At 55.1% G+C, this 13896-nt stretch overlaps 1 protein-coding gene across 11 annotated transcripts in view; it reads right to left on the bottom strand.

Moving 5' to 3' along the window:
- MAPT (microtubule associated protein tau) overlaps window positions 1–13896 on the bottom strand; it is a 50298-nt gene that overhangs the window by 24354 nt on the left and 12048 nt on the right. For 7 of the 11 annotated variants that reach the window (XM_069482733.1, XM_069482726.1, XM_069482728.1 and 4 more), the window contains 3 exons: window positions 13031–13096; window positions 5820–5875; window positions 1708–1831 (listed from right to left, as the gene is read on the bottom strand). In XM_069482733.1, coding sequence (XP_069338834.1) covers window positions 1708–1831; window positions 5820–5875; window positions 13031–13096 — 246 coding nt within the window. Of the gene's footprint in view, window positions 1–309; window positions 364–1707; window positions 1832–2893; window positions 3092–5819; window positions 5876–8559; window positions 9607–11734; window positions 11737–13030; window positions 13097–13896 lie in introns of all 11 variants that reach the window. The other 4 variants (XM_069482723.1, XM_069482724.1, XM_069482722.1 and 1 more) reach the window with 4 other exon arrangements.

Raw genomic sequence — 13896 nt, 5'->3', positions numbered from 1 at the left:
ACTCCCAGCACCTCCAAATACCCGCAAATACCTCGAGCCACATGCTCCCCCGCCCAACCCCCACAGCCCTTGGCCGTGGCCGTGGCCGTGACCCTGGCGTAAGTGAGCACACGCGGGTTAGAAAGTGCATCATGCAGACATATCTGCGCAGACCACACAGGAGAAGAGAAACAGGAGTTCAGACTGCTCTGTCCTCAGGCCCAGCGTGCGACACCTGCGTTTCAGAAGCGGGTCCTCCCAGCTCTAGAATCAAGCCGACCAGCCACACGCAGAGGGAGCCGCCCCCAGGCGAAGGGGGCTCAGAATTACCTCTCTCAGATTTTGCCCCTGCAGGGGGTGGTTTGCTTTGCACTTGCTTCGCAGCTTAAAGAGAAAAACCCACAGAAAGCCTCATTATGACCAGGCCTTGGTGAGATCTGCACGCGGCCCCGGCAGCCCATCTAGTGCAGGACAGAGAGGCAGGGGACGGGTTCGGGGAGCAGGGCCCGTTCTAGCGGGGAAACAAGGTCAGAGGGACCCAGCAGGGAGGACCTGCCCCCCTGCAGGCGGCCACCGGGGAGCAGGTAAGACCCAAAGAGCAATGCATGTCCTCGTTTCAGGCTGTTGGAAAGTACGAGTGGACTGGCATAGTGTAAAGTGAAAAAAAGGCAGGATCCAACCCATATGTGAAACGCAGTCGAAATCCTGTTAATAACCCTACCTAGATCATACGAACATGAGCAAAGCACCAGGGAAGAAGATACTGGGTGAGAGAACAAAACCAGTCGGCCCTAATGAGTAGCCGTCCTTGCAGGTGCCACCCGGCCACACATGTGGGTAAAATGCCACACGCAGCAGGTGGCGGGCAGGCTCTGCGAGGCTCCCCCCGGTGGGAGAGAATCGGCATCACCAAGACTCAGGCCAGGCTTCGGCCACCACCCACCGCAAGGGCCACAGGCTCCACTACCGGGGAGCAAATGCAGCCTAGACACCCCCTGAGTTGTACAGAATCCAAACCCAGCTGCCTGGAACAGGTCACCGGGGCAGTGGGAGAAGGGATGTTCCCAGCCAGGCTGTCCCTAGTGCCCAAAGAGGGCGACTGTTCCCCGTGGCACCCCTGGATGCAAAGTAGCTCGACCGAAGCCTTGCCAGGTGCTCAGAACCGCCAGGGCCTTACGCACAGGGGCCCAGGGAGCGGGCACGGCGTGCGACCGCCCAGCTAGGACCCTCGGTTTGCCCAGAGGATTCCTAGAACCCCGGCAAGTTAAGCTGCCCAGGGGCCAAGCCCTGTGTGAGGTCACCTGCGGTGACCTGCCCAGGCTGCTGCTCTGTCTCCAGGGAGGCAGCGCCACACCTCTCACCTGGGGACCGAAACACCCTGCACTGGAGCTGCCTCCCTGGAGAAGGGAGAAGCTCAGAGAAGCTCAGAGAAGCGCCTTTCCTGCCACTTCTTAGTCACATGACTACATTTTCCTCCTGCTTAAAATGAGCCAGTTAGGCTGCGTCGAGCAAACTCTCAGAATCCCCATTTTTTCATTGGTACAAAGTGGGGGTTCGATCCCTGCCTCAGAAATCAGAAGGTTTAAGAAGGAAATGAGCACTGCGCGGCCCAGGTAACTGCCAGGCAATGCCCGGAGACCAGGGCTGTCGATGTCGGGGCCTCCTGGGCCGACGGCTGGGCCTGCCGGGGGCTCCTCTGACTGAGGTTCAAGGGCACATTCTTCTTACCAGAGCCGGGCGGTGTCTTTGGGGCGGGCGGGGTTTTTGCTGGAATCCTGGTGGCGTTGGCACCTTTCTGGCCTGGAGGGGCCGCTCCCCGGGGTGTGGCGATCTTCGTTTTACCATCAGCCCCCTGTGAACAATCAGGGCAGAGTGGTTTTTATCACTGGGAAAAGTTACTGTCACCGAGGTCAACGCCAGCCCCATCCACCACCTTGACTCAAAGTGAGGCTGAGGCTGGGGGGACCCTTTGCCTCCCAGATGCAACAACGTCTCCTACAAACACAAGGGTTTGCGGGGCACACAGATCCACAGCCCCGCCCAGACGCCAAGTGCCCTGGGACCATTTCCTCCCCAGGAATCGTGCACCTTAGTTGTCTGCATGAGTCGTGCTGGCGTATTTTATAAAAAGACAACAGAGCTCATAGCAACGGTCAGGGTCACTGTCCACTCGGTGTCGACCAATGTGCAGGACGTGAGTGGGCCACGCCTACGTGGACCCCCATCTTCCGACTCTAATTATGAATTTACTTGACTGATGGTGGTTGGTTTCACCAGAGGCCCTTGGAGACACTGTTTGTCGAAAACCTGACCACGGAACGCTAAACAGAGTTAGGTCACTAGGTCGTATTCCTTTGTTCTGTCCCCAAACCCTTGAGCGACCCAGGTCTCGGTAACTCCCTGGGTGCGCTAAGAGCCCTTGGCAGTGAACACCAGTATCCGCTAGCAACTGGCCGGAGGGCGGAGCAACTGCGGGCCCAGCAGTCTGCTGAGCGTGGGCACTGCCTGGCACTGCTTCCCCGGGAGACGACCTTTCGACAGAACACGAACTCAGAAAAGAAACCGACATTAACCAAGGACCACAAGATGGTGCGGGAGGTGTGAGCCAGGGGGGGTGATGCTGTCTGGCCCAAGTGAGGGCAATCTGGAAGCGCTCCTGGTCATCAAAGTCGGGAATGGACAAGGGAACCCACTTAGAGTGGCGATTTTCAAACCAGGGTCGCACTGGGTGCCTTAAGGGGCGCTGAGAGGCATGGCTCTGCGCCCCCTTCCCCTCCTCGCCCAGAACCCGGGCTATTCTACATGGCGCTTCTATGTCCACGCTGCCCTGAAGAAAGGTCTTTGAGGCTGAAAACACAAACATTTGCAAACCACAGTAGAGCAGCCTGCGTCTTTGCAAAGGTGGTTTCCTTACCTTGCGTTTCATCTCCTTCGCTCCAGAACCGCCAGTTCGGGGAGTGACGGAAGAGACGTGTTTAGGAGAGGAAGGTGGCTCTGGGCACACGGCAGGGCTGGAGGGTTGGATCAGAGGGTCTGAGCTACCAGGAGTGGGGCGTTTGGGGCTAAGGCAAGGCCTATTTTTCAGGGTTTTAGCAGAGGAAGGTGTGGATGTCTTAAACATAAACATAAATAAAATCAAAATAAAAGTCAGCACATGAGGTAGGAAACAAACTGAAAAAAGGACAGTAACTAAAAATAAACAAGGCAGTAGCAGTTTAAAGCAGGGACCTCCACGCTGTGCGGGTCACATACCCTCATCTGCCCTCCCGATCGGTGGGGACGGGAAGGTGGCTGCGCTCCCTGATCACAGGTATTTACCCGCCAAATACACACACTATAACGCCAGTACACAGGCTACGCGACTGAACTCATATGGCAGAACTTGTAAAAGAGAAGATGAAAAATGAATAGAAGTTCTAGTATGTTCTTTCTCCAGCCCGGTGGATCTTCCTGTGTCCCCGACATTGGAGACCACTGGGTTAAAGGTGCTTCATATGGGTACTTGGAAGGAGATCACCAAGGAACCCGAGTCCTAGGATGTGACTCAAGAAAGCGTCCCCAGTGTGACATGTGTCAGAAGTGTCCCACTTTCTACTCCAGTTCAGGTGAAACTGCTGCCTGCCCAACCCTGGGTCCCCTTCCACCACCCTGGTAGAATGATGCTAAAACGAGGATGGTGGCTGCCCCAAGTCTTGAAGATTCTGTCTGGCACAACTTAGGTTCCTTACACACACACACACACACACACACACAACTTAGGTTCCTTACACACACACACACACAACTTAGGTTCCTTACACACACACACACACACACACAACTTAGGTTCCTTACACACACACACACACAACTTAGGTTCCTTACACACACACACACACACACACACACACGAACACACATGCGCACATCCCTTCCGGTTAAACTCTCAAATGGAACTAACATTAACACTATCTGGGGAATCCCAATCTGGCCAGTGTTAACTTCTGAACAGGTTCCACATAAGGGAAGAGGCTGGGGACAGGTGTCCCTGTGGCTGGACGCTCTCAGGGAGGGAGCTGTCCCCTTGGGCAAGGTCGCCTGAAGGATGGTGGCTGACACCCATGGTTTGTCCTGACTGCCTCTGGTGAACTTTGACAGGGAGGAAGAGGCCGAGTCAGGGGCGGTCCAGGAGGGAGGCGGAGCCGCGGAGCCCGGTCCTGACCAAGACGTCACTGTGCTTCTTGGGAGTGTTTCCTCACTGCTCTTGAATTCCCCATGGAGGTGGCTGAGACCCTGTCTGGGGCCAGCCTTGGTGAGGAGAGCCCAAGAGATGGGGCCACAGTGAGAGGGGAGGGACACAGGCTGTGGCCCTGGGCTGGTGACAAGGAAGAAAAGCTGGGGGGAGCAGTGGCGACTGCTCCTTCCCTCGCTGTGCAAGGCCCCTCTCCACCTGGCCAAGGTTTGTAACAGAGCTGACCCCTTACCACGCTGTGAGCAACTGCAGGGCAGGGCTGCTGTACCCCTGAATGAATGAATGAATGTGTGCACGAGGCCGGTATCCCCTGCCCTGCGCCACATGTACGTCAGGATTGACGAGCAGCTGTCACCTCCGCTTCAGGCATCCAGGGCAGAGCTCCCCAAGCCCCCGCAGGACCCCAGCTGCCTCGCCGGGCAAGGACTTAGTGACGGCGAGTCCTGACTCTGCCTGGGGCAGGCACTTCCAGCAGTGGCCGACACGCCACCGACACACAGCTACGTCTGCATCTGGAGACCCCTCAGCGCTCCAGTGCTGACTAAAATCCAGGTGGTTCCGACAGAATTTACATTGGAAATCTGAGATGGCTTTAAGAAAGATGGGTCTCAGCTAGGGCCATGGTGGGATTTTCCAGGAAAAACACGGCTGTGCAGTTACGGGAGCATTTTCCAAGGTGCAAAGTCACTGAGGTAGTAAACTCAGGTGAAATGGAATGGCGAGGACGGGGAGGGTCGGGCTGCAGGTTCTGTGGCGAGCAGGCTGCTTCCTGCACCATCCTTGGGTTGGTTTTCACTTTATTTTTTTTTTTTTTTTTATTTATTTTTTTTTTTTTGAGACAGAGTCTCACTTTCTTGCCCGGGCTAGAGTGAGTGCCGTGGCGTCAGTCTAGCTCACAGCAACCTCAAACTCCTGGGCTCAAGCGATCCTACTGCCTCAGCCTCCCAAGTAGCTGGGACTACAGGCACGCGCCACCATGCCCGGCTAATTTTTTCTATATATATTTTAGTTGTCCATATAATTTCTTTCTATTTTTAGTAGAGACGGGGTCTCGCTCTTGCTCAGGCTGGTCTCGAACTCCTGACCTTGAGCGATCCACCCGCCTCGGCCTCCGAGAGTGCTAGGATTACAGGCGTGAGCCACCGCGCCCGGCCCTTGGGTTGGTTTTCAGACATACCTTCATTTACTGTCAGGGTCTCGTTTATTTTTATTTATTTATTTTTTTTGAGACAGGGTCTTGCTCTGTCACCCAGGCTAGAGTACAGCGGCCTTATCATAGCTCACAGCAACCTCAGACTCGTGGGCTCAAGCGATCCTCCTGCCTCAGCCTCTCAAGTAGCTGGGACTACAGGCCCAGAGTGTCGTTTAAACTATGCTAAGGAACCTGCAATTAGGAGCATTAATTCATTAACCTGTTGGCGCCCTTCCTTGGCATTAAGTATCACAAAGATAAATGCCAGACTTTTGACTGCACAAAAACACAACATACTTTAAATGACAGCTGTGCACGTTAGCGACACACGCTCTCCAAGTCACACGTGGGGATGCGCTCAGACATCGCACAGAGAGCACAGCTGCTCCATGAACTTCACCGGCACCGTCTGCTTACCTTGGCTTTTTTGTCATCGCTTCCAGTCCCGTCTTTGCCTTTACTGACCATGCGGGCTGACAAAACAGAAAATGAGAACATGCGTTACACCCTTCCCACGGTGCACGGGCACAGCCCCTGTGGTTAGGCCGGCTTCTCTGGGATCAGCCCGTGTTTCGTTCAGTTGTGTTTGGTGGAAACCCCGAGGGTTTTCTTTCCCCTGAACCTGCTAGGTCACCCATCGTTAGTACAAACACAGCACACGGGGTCATTGCTCGGAACAACCTGGCAAGAGGGGGCAGCGGGCTGGCCGAGGGTGGGGCCATGCAGAAGGGACACAGCGGAGACTGTCACGGGTCCACACTGGCACAGAGGCTGTCTAAGGAAGGAGGACAGTGCAGGCTCCCCCACCCACAGGCTCCTTCCGGGTCTCTGCGAGGATCAGCCCCACTCCACGGATGGGGTTAGCTCAGACAGGCTCTGGCCTCCTGCAAGATCCAAGGGTCCTCCTGGTGGGCGAGCTGTCCACCCTATGGCCAGGCTGGCCTCGGTTTCCTGTGAGGATCTTGCTAACCCTCTCGGGCTTTGGGGACTGGCTGGAACTCCCTCCCATTCCCCTGCCACATGGGGCCAGTCTGTCAGTGGTCCCAATGCCCACCCTCTTGGCCATCTTATGCTGACCACCCCACCCCCATTCCTGGTCACCTGCCCCAGGATAGGAGAGAGCCTGGCAGGCTTTGTCCCCTAGTTGCTGGTTGCACCCCCAGAACCTGCCCCTCACCAATGGGGCATCAGCCACCAGTCCCGGATGCTCCCAGACAAGCCCAGCCAGCCCTGAGCCAGCCCTGGGGCTTCTGACCACCCACAGGCCTCTGGAGGGGACTGTCCCTGCCGCTTCCCCAAATTAGCTACACACTAGTTATCGTCAAACATCCCACAATGACGCTGGCTTCTGTGTTTAGGAAGCCACACCCCTCAGTGAGCCATCTGCCAGTGTCACCTCTAACTCATCCTTTCCCCTCTGTTGACAGTCATCATTGAAAACTGATTATAGGTTTTATTCTCTGGTTTCATGACCATATTCCCCCTGCCCCAGGGACAATGGGGCCTCTTGGAGCTTCTCACTGGCTACAGTAGACAGGATTTCTAGAGGGACCAGCCTTGACAACTCAGCCCAGAGGTTTCCAACTTTTCTGTGCAGCTGATCACCTGGAGAGGTTGCTAAAATACAGACTCCTGGGCCCACCCCATGACTGGGTCGTAAGCCTAATGTGGCACCCAGGAACCTGCATTTTAATAGGCGCCCCAGGTGGACCTGACTCACACGTTCCTTCCTTTGCCCAAATCCACCAGCATCGTCCATGCCAACAAAAGCATCTGCTACATCGGCATTTCCCAAGTTGGGGTAGTACTGAACAGTCACTCGTCCAGGGGATATTAGCAGGGGAGATCAAATAAATTTGGGAAATCCACACTATGATACCTTCTCAGAGGGTCACGATGTGCATTAGTACATTAAAGGCTCTGACAAGTCCTGCAGCAGAAAACCTAAACTTTGTGTAGCCTGTTTTTTCCAAACCCATTGGGCAGTGGAACTCTTTTTTCCCCCTGGACACACCTATTAACATCTGGTGGACCAGTATTCAATAAAACATCGTTTCAGGAAACATTGTAGCAAACTCTCAAGTCACGGTTATTTGTCCCCTAATGTTTTGGAATTCAAAATAGGATATACGACATTTTTTTCCTGTCTTAAATTTTAAACACAGGTTCCTTTATATCTGTATTTCAAAGTTTTCTTTATAAGTAGAATCTATTCAAAATTTAACAGATGCTTGCAACTGTTGAGGTTAAGTAGCATCAATTTCTGGGCCCTGCAAATAATTCTAAAATGCTAAGGGTCCCAAACCTACGAATGAACCTGCCTTGTGGCTATGAGGCCTCCCCTGCAGCTGTGGTCATGATCCCAAGGGCTCAGGATGGGGCCTAGTTGAGTCCCCTGCGATGTCAGCATAGAAACCCCCTCGTTCCCCGATCACGGAGGAAGCACTTTGGACCAGGAAGGTTTTGTGCTCAGGGTCTCTCTCCTGCTGCAAGGCAGGGCAGGGGTGTGGGGCCAAAGGCTCAGCGTGTCTTCTGGGCACCTCCAGATGCGTGTGTGTCGCCTGCAGCATGTGCCTCCACATCTCTGCGTTGGGAATACACACTCCAGCACCTTCTGGAAGGCACAGTGGATGTGGGAAGGGCGTGCCTCTCAGAGCAGCCCTCCCTGGATTCTGAACCTGGCTCCGTCCCTTACAAGTTATTTTACCTCTCTGAGCATCAGTTCCCTCATCTGCAAAGCAGGGCTAATTATGCCTGCTTGGGAGGGTTGGAGGGTTCTAGACAATGAATTTAAGGCACGTAATAAACACTCAGGAACAGGGCCGCTGTTACCGTCTCTGTGGAGCGCCCCCAGCCTCCTGTGGGCTGACAGGCCGCTGTGGATAAACCTGGCGGCCAGAGAACCAAACACGATGGGGAGCACCGGGTGGGGGTGCTGGTGACATGCAGAGTGGCAGGCAAGCGTGAAGGGACACGTGCTGCCAGAGCCTGAGCCACAGGAGAAGGCCGAGGGAGGGAGCAGCGTGCCCAGGTGTTGGTTTAGTGGCGTCCTCGGAACCTTGGAAGCAGCAGGAGTCAGGAGGAAGCTCAGCGTGCCCGCAGCCTGGGTGGCACAGGAAGTCCCCAGGGAAGGGTCGAGGGAGCTCAAGACACAGACCTTTGAGCTGAGGGACCCGGCTGACTGGCTTCCCCCGCAGGCCAGCGGCAGGCCGCTTTTCAGAGGGTTCTGGAAGGTCGGCCTCTTTTGTGTCTTCTCCCAAGGAGGGGCCCTGGGCCTCCGGCTCCTGTCCGGGGGCCCCTGGAAACGCAGCTGTTTCCAAATCCGGCTCTGAGCACGCCTGCTCCTTCTGCACGTTGGCTTTGATTTCCACGTGGAACATGAACTCGGGGGCCGAGTCCTGCTCTTCTGCACCGGGCCCGTCGGGCTCTGAGGCTGGGGTCTCTGCAGACACTTTGGAGAGGAAGCCGGCAGGGAGGGGGATGGCACCCTCAGCAGGGAACCCCGTGACGCCAGCGGCTTCTCTGGAGACTCTCTGGAAGGGTGGCCCATCAGGGGTGGGGGAGGCCTGGGGCGAGGACTCGTCCACATCACGGTCTTCATCTTCCTCTTCCTCGTCCCACAGCCTCTCTTTGCCCCCAGCCCCCTTTGGGAGTGGCCCCTCCCGGTGCAGGCCTCCCGAGAGCCCGTGCTTTGGCAGCTCAGAGCCACTGCGGCTCCCCTCTGTGTCCTCAGGTCCTGTCCCCGAAGGGCGGTATGTGGCCTCTCTGGGGCCCTCGGGCAGGGCGTGAGCCCCGGGCATGACGGACACCGGCTGGTGGCTCCAGCCTGGGGTCCCCCTGTCTGAGGTCTCGCCTCCGCGGCGCCCTGGCGACCCGAGGACACTTTCCTGGACAACCTCGGTGCTCTCGGGCTCCGTGCGGAGATGCCCAGGGGGGACAAGCTTGGCCTGGGCCCTCCCTTCCGGTTCCCACTCCTGCGGGGGCTCCTGAGGGCCTCCTGCTGCGGGGGGCGCTGGGCAAAGGGGGTGCTGCTGAGGAGGGCGAGTGGTCACCGGGACGGGAGCTTCCGGCTGCGTCTCCCCCAGAGGCGGCACTGGCACCCCGGAAGCCTCTCCACCGAGTCGGGGCCGGACGTGAGGGCCAAGCGCAGTGGCCAGGGGCCTCTCTGGTGCCTCCCTCTGCTGGCCCGGAACTCTCCACTGCTCTGCTTGGGAGAGGCAGCGGTGGCAAAAGTTAGCAAGGGCACATTCATGGTCTGAGAGAGGGAACACCGCTCTGGACATAAGGACATTTCACGGGCATCTCAAGCCCCCCTAACAGAGACAGGAGCACAGCTCTGGGCCCATATCGCTGCCTTGGTTTGCTTGGAATGCAAGCTCCCTTGGTCTCTCTGCCACCAACTCTCTGGGTGACCCTGGGTGAGCACCTCCCCTCTCGGGACCTCAGTGTTCTCATCTGAGAAGTGGGAGCTTGGGCCTGGGGACCTTCTAGGACGGGCATTATTCCTCTGCCTGTCGACGGGCTCTGGCTGGGCACGGAGCAGGCCAGCGGGCGTCTGGGGCTGCCCTGGGCTTAATCCTCCAGGGCCACAGGCTTCTCCCCTCCCCCAGGAAATTCGAGTCTCCCAGGACTCTGGCCTCTGGGTGGGACCTGGCTAGGGTGCAGCAAGGATCTCCTTCCCTCGCTCCCTCTCCTTCCCTGCTTCTCTTTTTGGTAAATGAAATCAGTGCCACAAACAAATCCTGCCTCAAGCCCGTTCTCTGATAGATTTGGGGAAAATCCAAAACTGTGACCATCGAGGATCCAGCCTTGACTAATAGACCTGCTGTAGGATTCCTAGAACAGAAGCACCACCCAGACCCACCCAGTCACCGACCACAGACAGGCCTCTGGCACAGGGTGCGTTAGGCCATGGCAGCAAAAGGCTCCGCGTGGCACAGACAGTGACAGCCCTCGGGGACCACCGCTGGGCCCTGGCCACTCGACTTGCTGCACAGCCCGGTTGATCGAGGGGACGCTTCGTTTTTTTCTGGTTCATTCATGTGACATTCATGTGACCCCCTCTTTAAAGTATCTACCTGTCAATTAAGGACAGGAGAATTATACTCTTTGATTCTCCTAATAAGCACCCCTTGTTTTTATATCTCTCTCTCAACTCTTTGAACATCCTGGCTAGTCCCAGCAGAAGAACTCACACAACTCGCCAGCTCTCCTTAAACAAAACCTGTAACCCCCGAGGACTCGGGGGCTTGGAAAAAGAAGAGATTTGGATGAGGGGAGGGAGGAAGGTGACACGAGTGTAGTCATGGACACACACAGGTGACACGTGTGCCCAGCCCTTTCTCGCCAACCTAATCAGGTCAGGGTGGTTGCCGTTGGCTCCCCGCCCAGAGGAGTGGCCACAGCCCGGCTTCCCATCCCCCCTGAGCCCGGCCAAGCTCAAGGCCGCATTCACTTCCTGTTCCTAGAGTCGGCCACAGTGCCTGCCACACAGCAGGCGATCAATAAATGGATCCTACGTGCATCTACTGGCGTCAAGAAAACAAGGTCTGCGGGTGTCCTACTGGGTCCTTGGCTAACCTCTGGGGGGGACAGCCCCGGTGACAGAGACAGCCCCGAGCCTGAGCACCAGGGCTGACCAGAGGAAAGACAGGCCAGGTCTCTGCTGCCTTCTGGCAAATGCTTTCCTCCCAGAGCTTTCTAGAAATTGCTCCTAAGTGGGATGTTATACTCTGATACACGACAAGACTTTAAGAAACCCCCACTGAAAAAGAGACAAGGGCCCCAAGTATAAATGGTAAACACATCTCGAAGAGCCATCGATGCAGAACTGGACGGTGCGTGTGTGTGCTGACGGACAAACAACCGGACACAATGCAAGTCACACTCCTGGAGGAGGGAGTCGAGTTGGGAGAAGGTTCTATGCAGTTCCCAGGACACTCTGAAGGGCTCAGTAAATATTAAACACAGCAGTCACTGGGGGCGGGGGAGTCCCAGGTAAGTCCCCCCAGGTAAGTCCCCCGACGGCCTCCTCGGTAGACCTGGTCCCTGGACACTCACACAAGAAAGGTCAACCCCCCGCTGTGAGCGGGCCGTGGGTGAGGCCTTCCCACATCTTACCCTCAGCTCCATCCCGAAACACCTTTTCTATCTTTTACCTTTTACGTTATACCTATGTGATTCCAGGCTGTACAAACATTAAAAATTCAGTGAGCACAAAAGGAAAGGTTCCAGAAAAGACAGTGGCCTGATCTTTGGGTTGCATGGAATATGTTTTGGGGGCATGTAGACACAGCCTGCACTAAAAATCTGTAGAAAACACTCCAATTCACTTCTTTTTATGGAAATAAATGACGATTTCTAGAGGTCATGCTTTATGAAAGCCTCTAGTTTTTTTTTGTTGTTGTTGTTGTTGTTGTTTGTTTTTTGAGACAGGATCTTACTCTGTTGCCCAGGCTAGAGTGAGTGCCGTGGGATCAGCCTAGCTCACAGCAACCTCACACTCCTGGGCTCAAGAGATCCTCCTGCCTCAGCCTCCCGAGTAGCTGGGACTACAGGCATGCGCCACCATGCCCGGCTAATTTTTTCTATATATTTTTAGTTGTCCAGCTAATTTCTTTCTACTGTTTAGTAGAGACGGGGTCTCGCTCTTGCTCAGGCTGAAAGCCTCTAGTTTTACCTAAGTTGAAAAACATGACCTAAGAGAAATGGGGGCCAGGATTCTAGTTATTTCATACCCAGACTGAGGTCCCCCTTGTAGACTGATTGTCTGTTCTAACAGTTTTTAAAGCTCTTGTCAGCCTAAGAATGAAGACACGCCCTTCTGCGCCATGTGAGAAGAGAAACACCAGCTCACCGCGGGCTCTGACCCTCTGGGAACAGGACACCTCAACCAGGCAAAGTCTCCTAAAGCCAGATGGCACCAGTGGCGGCTGAACATTGGACAAATCCCCTATCACTTTCTGGAAAAAAGAACAGTGTCTTCCCAGCTCTCTTGCAATCTGGCAGTTTCCACATTACAGAGGAGACTCAAGGTCATTTATCTGTCAAATGACAGAAAACAAACCCAGCCCATGTTTAACCTATATCAGAGGTCTCCATTTCCTAAAATTAGGAATCTCTAGGATTTTGAAATTCTTGAAATGTTTAGGCTAAATGATTACAGAAAGCTGCATTTCTTGAACACAACAGTTTGGTTCCTGAGAAGAAAATCATAATGAGGTTTGAAGTTTGCACAGAGCAAGGCTCAAAAGCAATGTTTGAGGGTGATACGGCCGAGGCCTCGCTCCCGGGCAGGCCGGAGGGCAGCCTGCAGGGAGACTCCCCCAGTAGACACATTTGAATTTCTGTTGGACATCATTCTCAACGCCCAGGCTGGACAAGGCCAGCTTCTTTCAGGACACTAAGCACCTTAGGAACTACTCAGAAACGATGTTAGAAAAAACCCCACAAGGGCTCTTTCTGTATCTGAATAATCCACTTTTGGTAAGAACCAATTCCCCCACATCTCCTGCACTCACGAATGAGGGCCCAAGTCCATACTTTCCTTTCAGGGTGGAGCCCGTCTGAGTGTTCCCAGGTCCTCCTCCCAGTCCCCAAGTCCTGGCAGGCAACCGTAGCCCACTGACCTTGGGTCACGTGTCCAGCAGCTTGGTCTTCCAGGTTGGGGGTGTCTCCAATGCCTGCTTCTTCAGCTGATTGAGGTGTCAGCAAATGCAGAGGATAAAAGCAAAGACAGTTATTGTTTGCTAGAAACAAAGCTCTCTACATTTTCTGGTACTTTCCTAAAACATTCAGGAAAGCCACGTCCCAAGAGAACGAGCTCTGGCTTCTCTGCCAATGTCATTGCTGAGGACGTTGATGATAAAAGTTCACTGAACAAAACGCACGACACTCACACGCAGGCGTGGCTGTGATCTAGCAGGGGAGGCCTTCTCCACTGTGGGTCCAGGGTCCTGAACGCCTCACTCAGCAAGGACGCACAGGGTTGGTGAGGTCAGAGAGGCAGTTTGCTGCCGAGACACAGCCATGGGGGCCGTGTCCGAGCAGTGGCTGCGTCCCCAGCCCTAGCCAGCACGCCAGAGGGCAGGAGGCTCGGGGAACGACCGTGCTTGGGTGGCAGGTTCATATCCAGGTGCCGCCGTGCGCTCAGTCTCTCTGAGCCCGTTTCCCCAGCTAGGGCCCCAGAGCGATGATACTGGTTTGTCTTGTGGAGGACAGTGAGGGTTACTAAGAGAGTCTGCGTGAACATGTTCAGCACAGTGCCTGGCATATGGCAGGTGACCTAAACTGTTAAGTTTCTTTTGTCCAAGCTACTGGGCAAACCCCTTTAACGGCACGCCCAGAACAGGGGTGACTGGTGGGAGGAAGGCCAGCAGAGCTGGTGAGCAGCTAGTGGGGTGTCTTGTGGTTTAGGAAGCCACAACACACCCCAAACAAAGCAAATGAAGATTTCAAAAGTTCCTGACCACATCAATAGTACCACAATCAATAA

Source organism: Eulemur rufifrons, chromosome 9, assembly GCF_041146395.1.
Source record: "Eulemur rufifrons isolate Redbay chromosome 9, OSU_ERuf_1, whole genome shotgun sequence".
NCBI lineage: Eukaryota > Metazoa > Chordata > Mammalia > Primates > Lemuridae > Eulemur > Eulemur rufifrons.
Note: the sequence above shows the minus strand (reverse complement) of the source record. Positions and strands in the feature narration are given on the sequence as shown.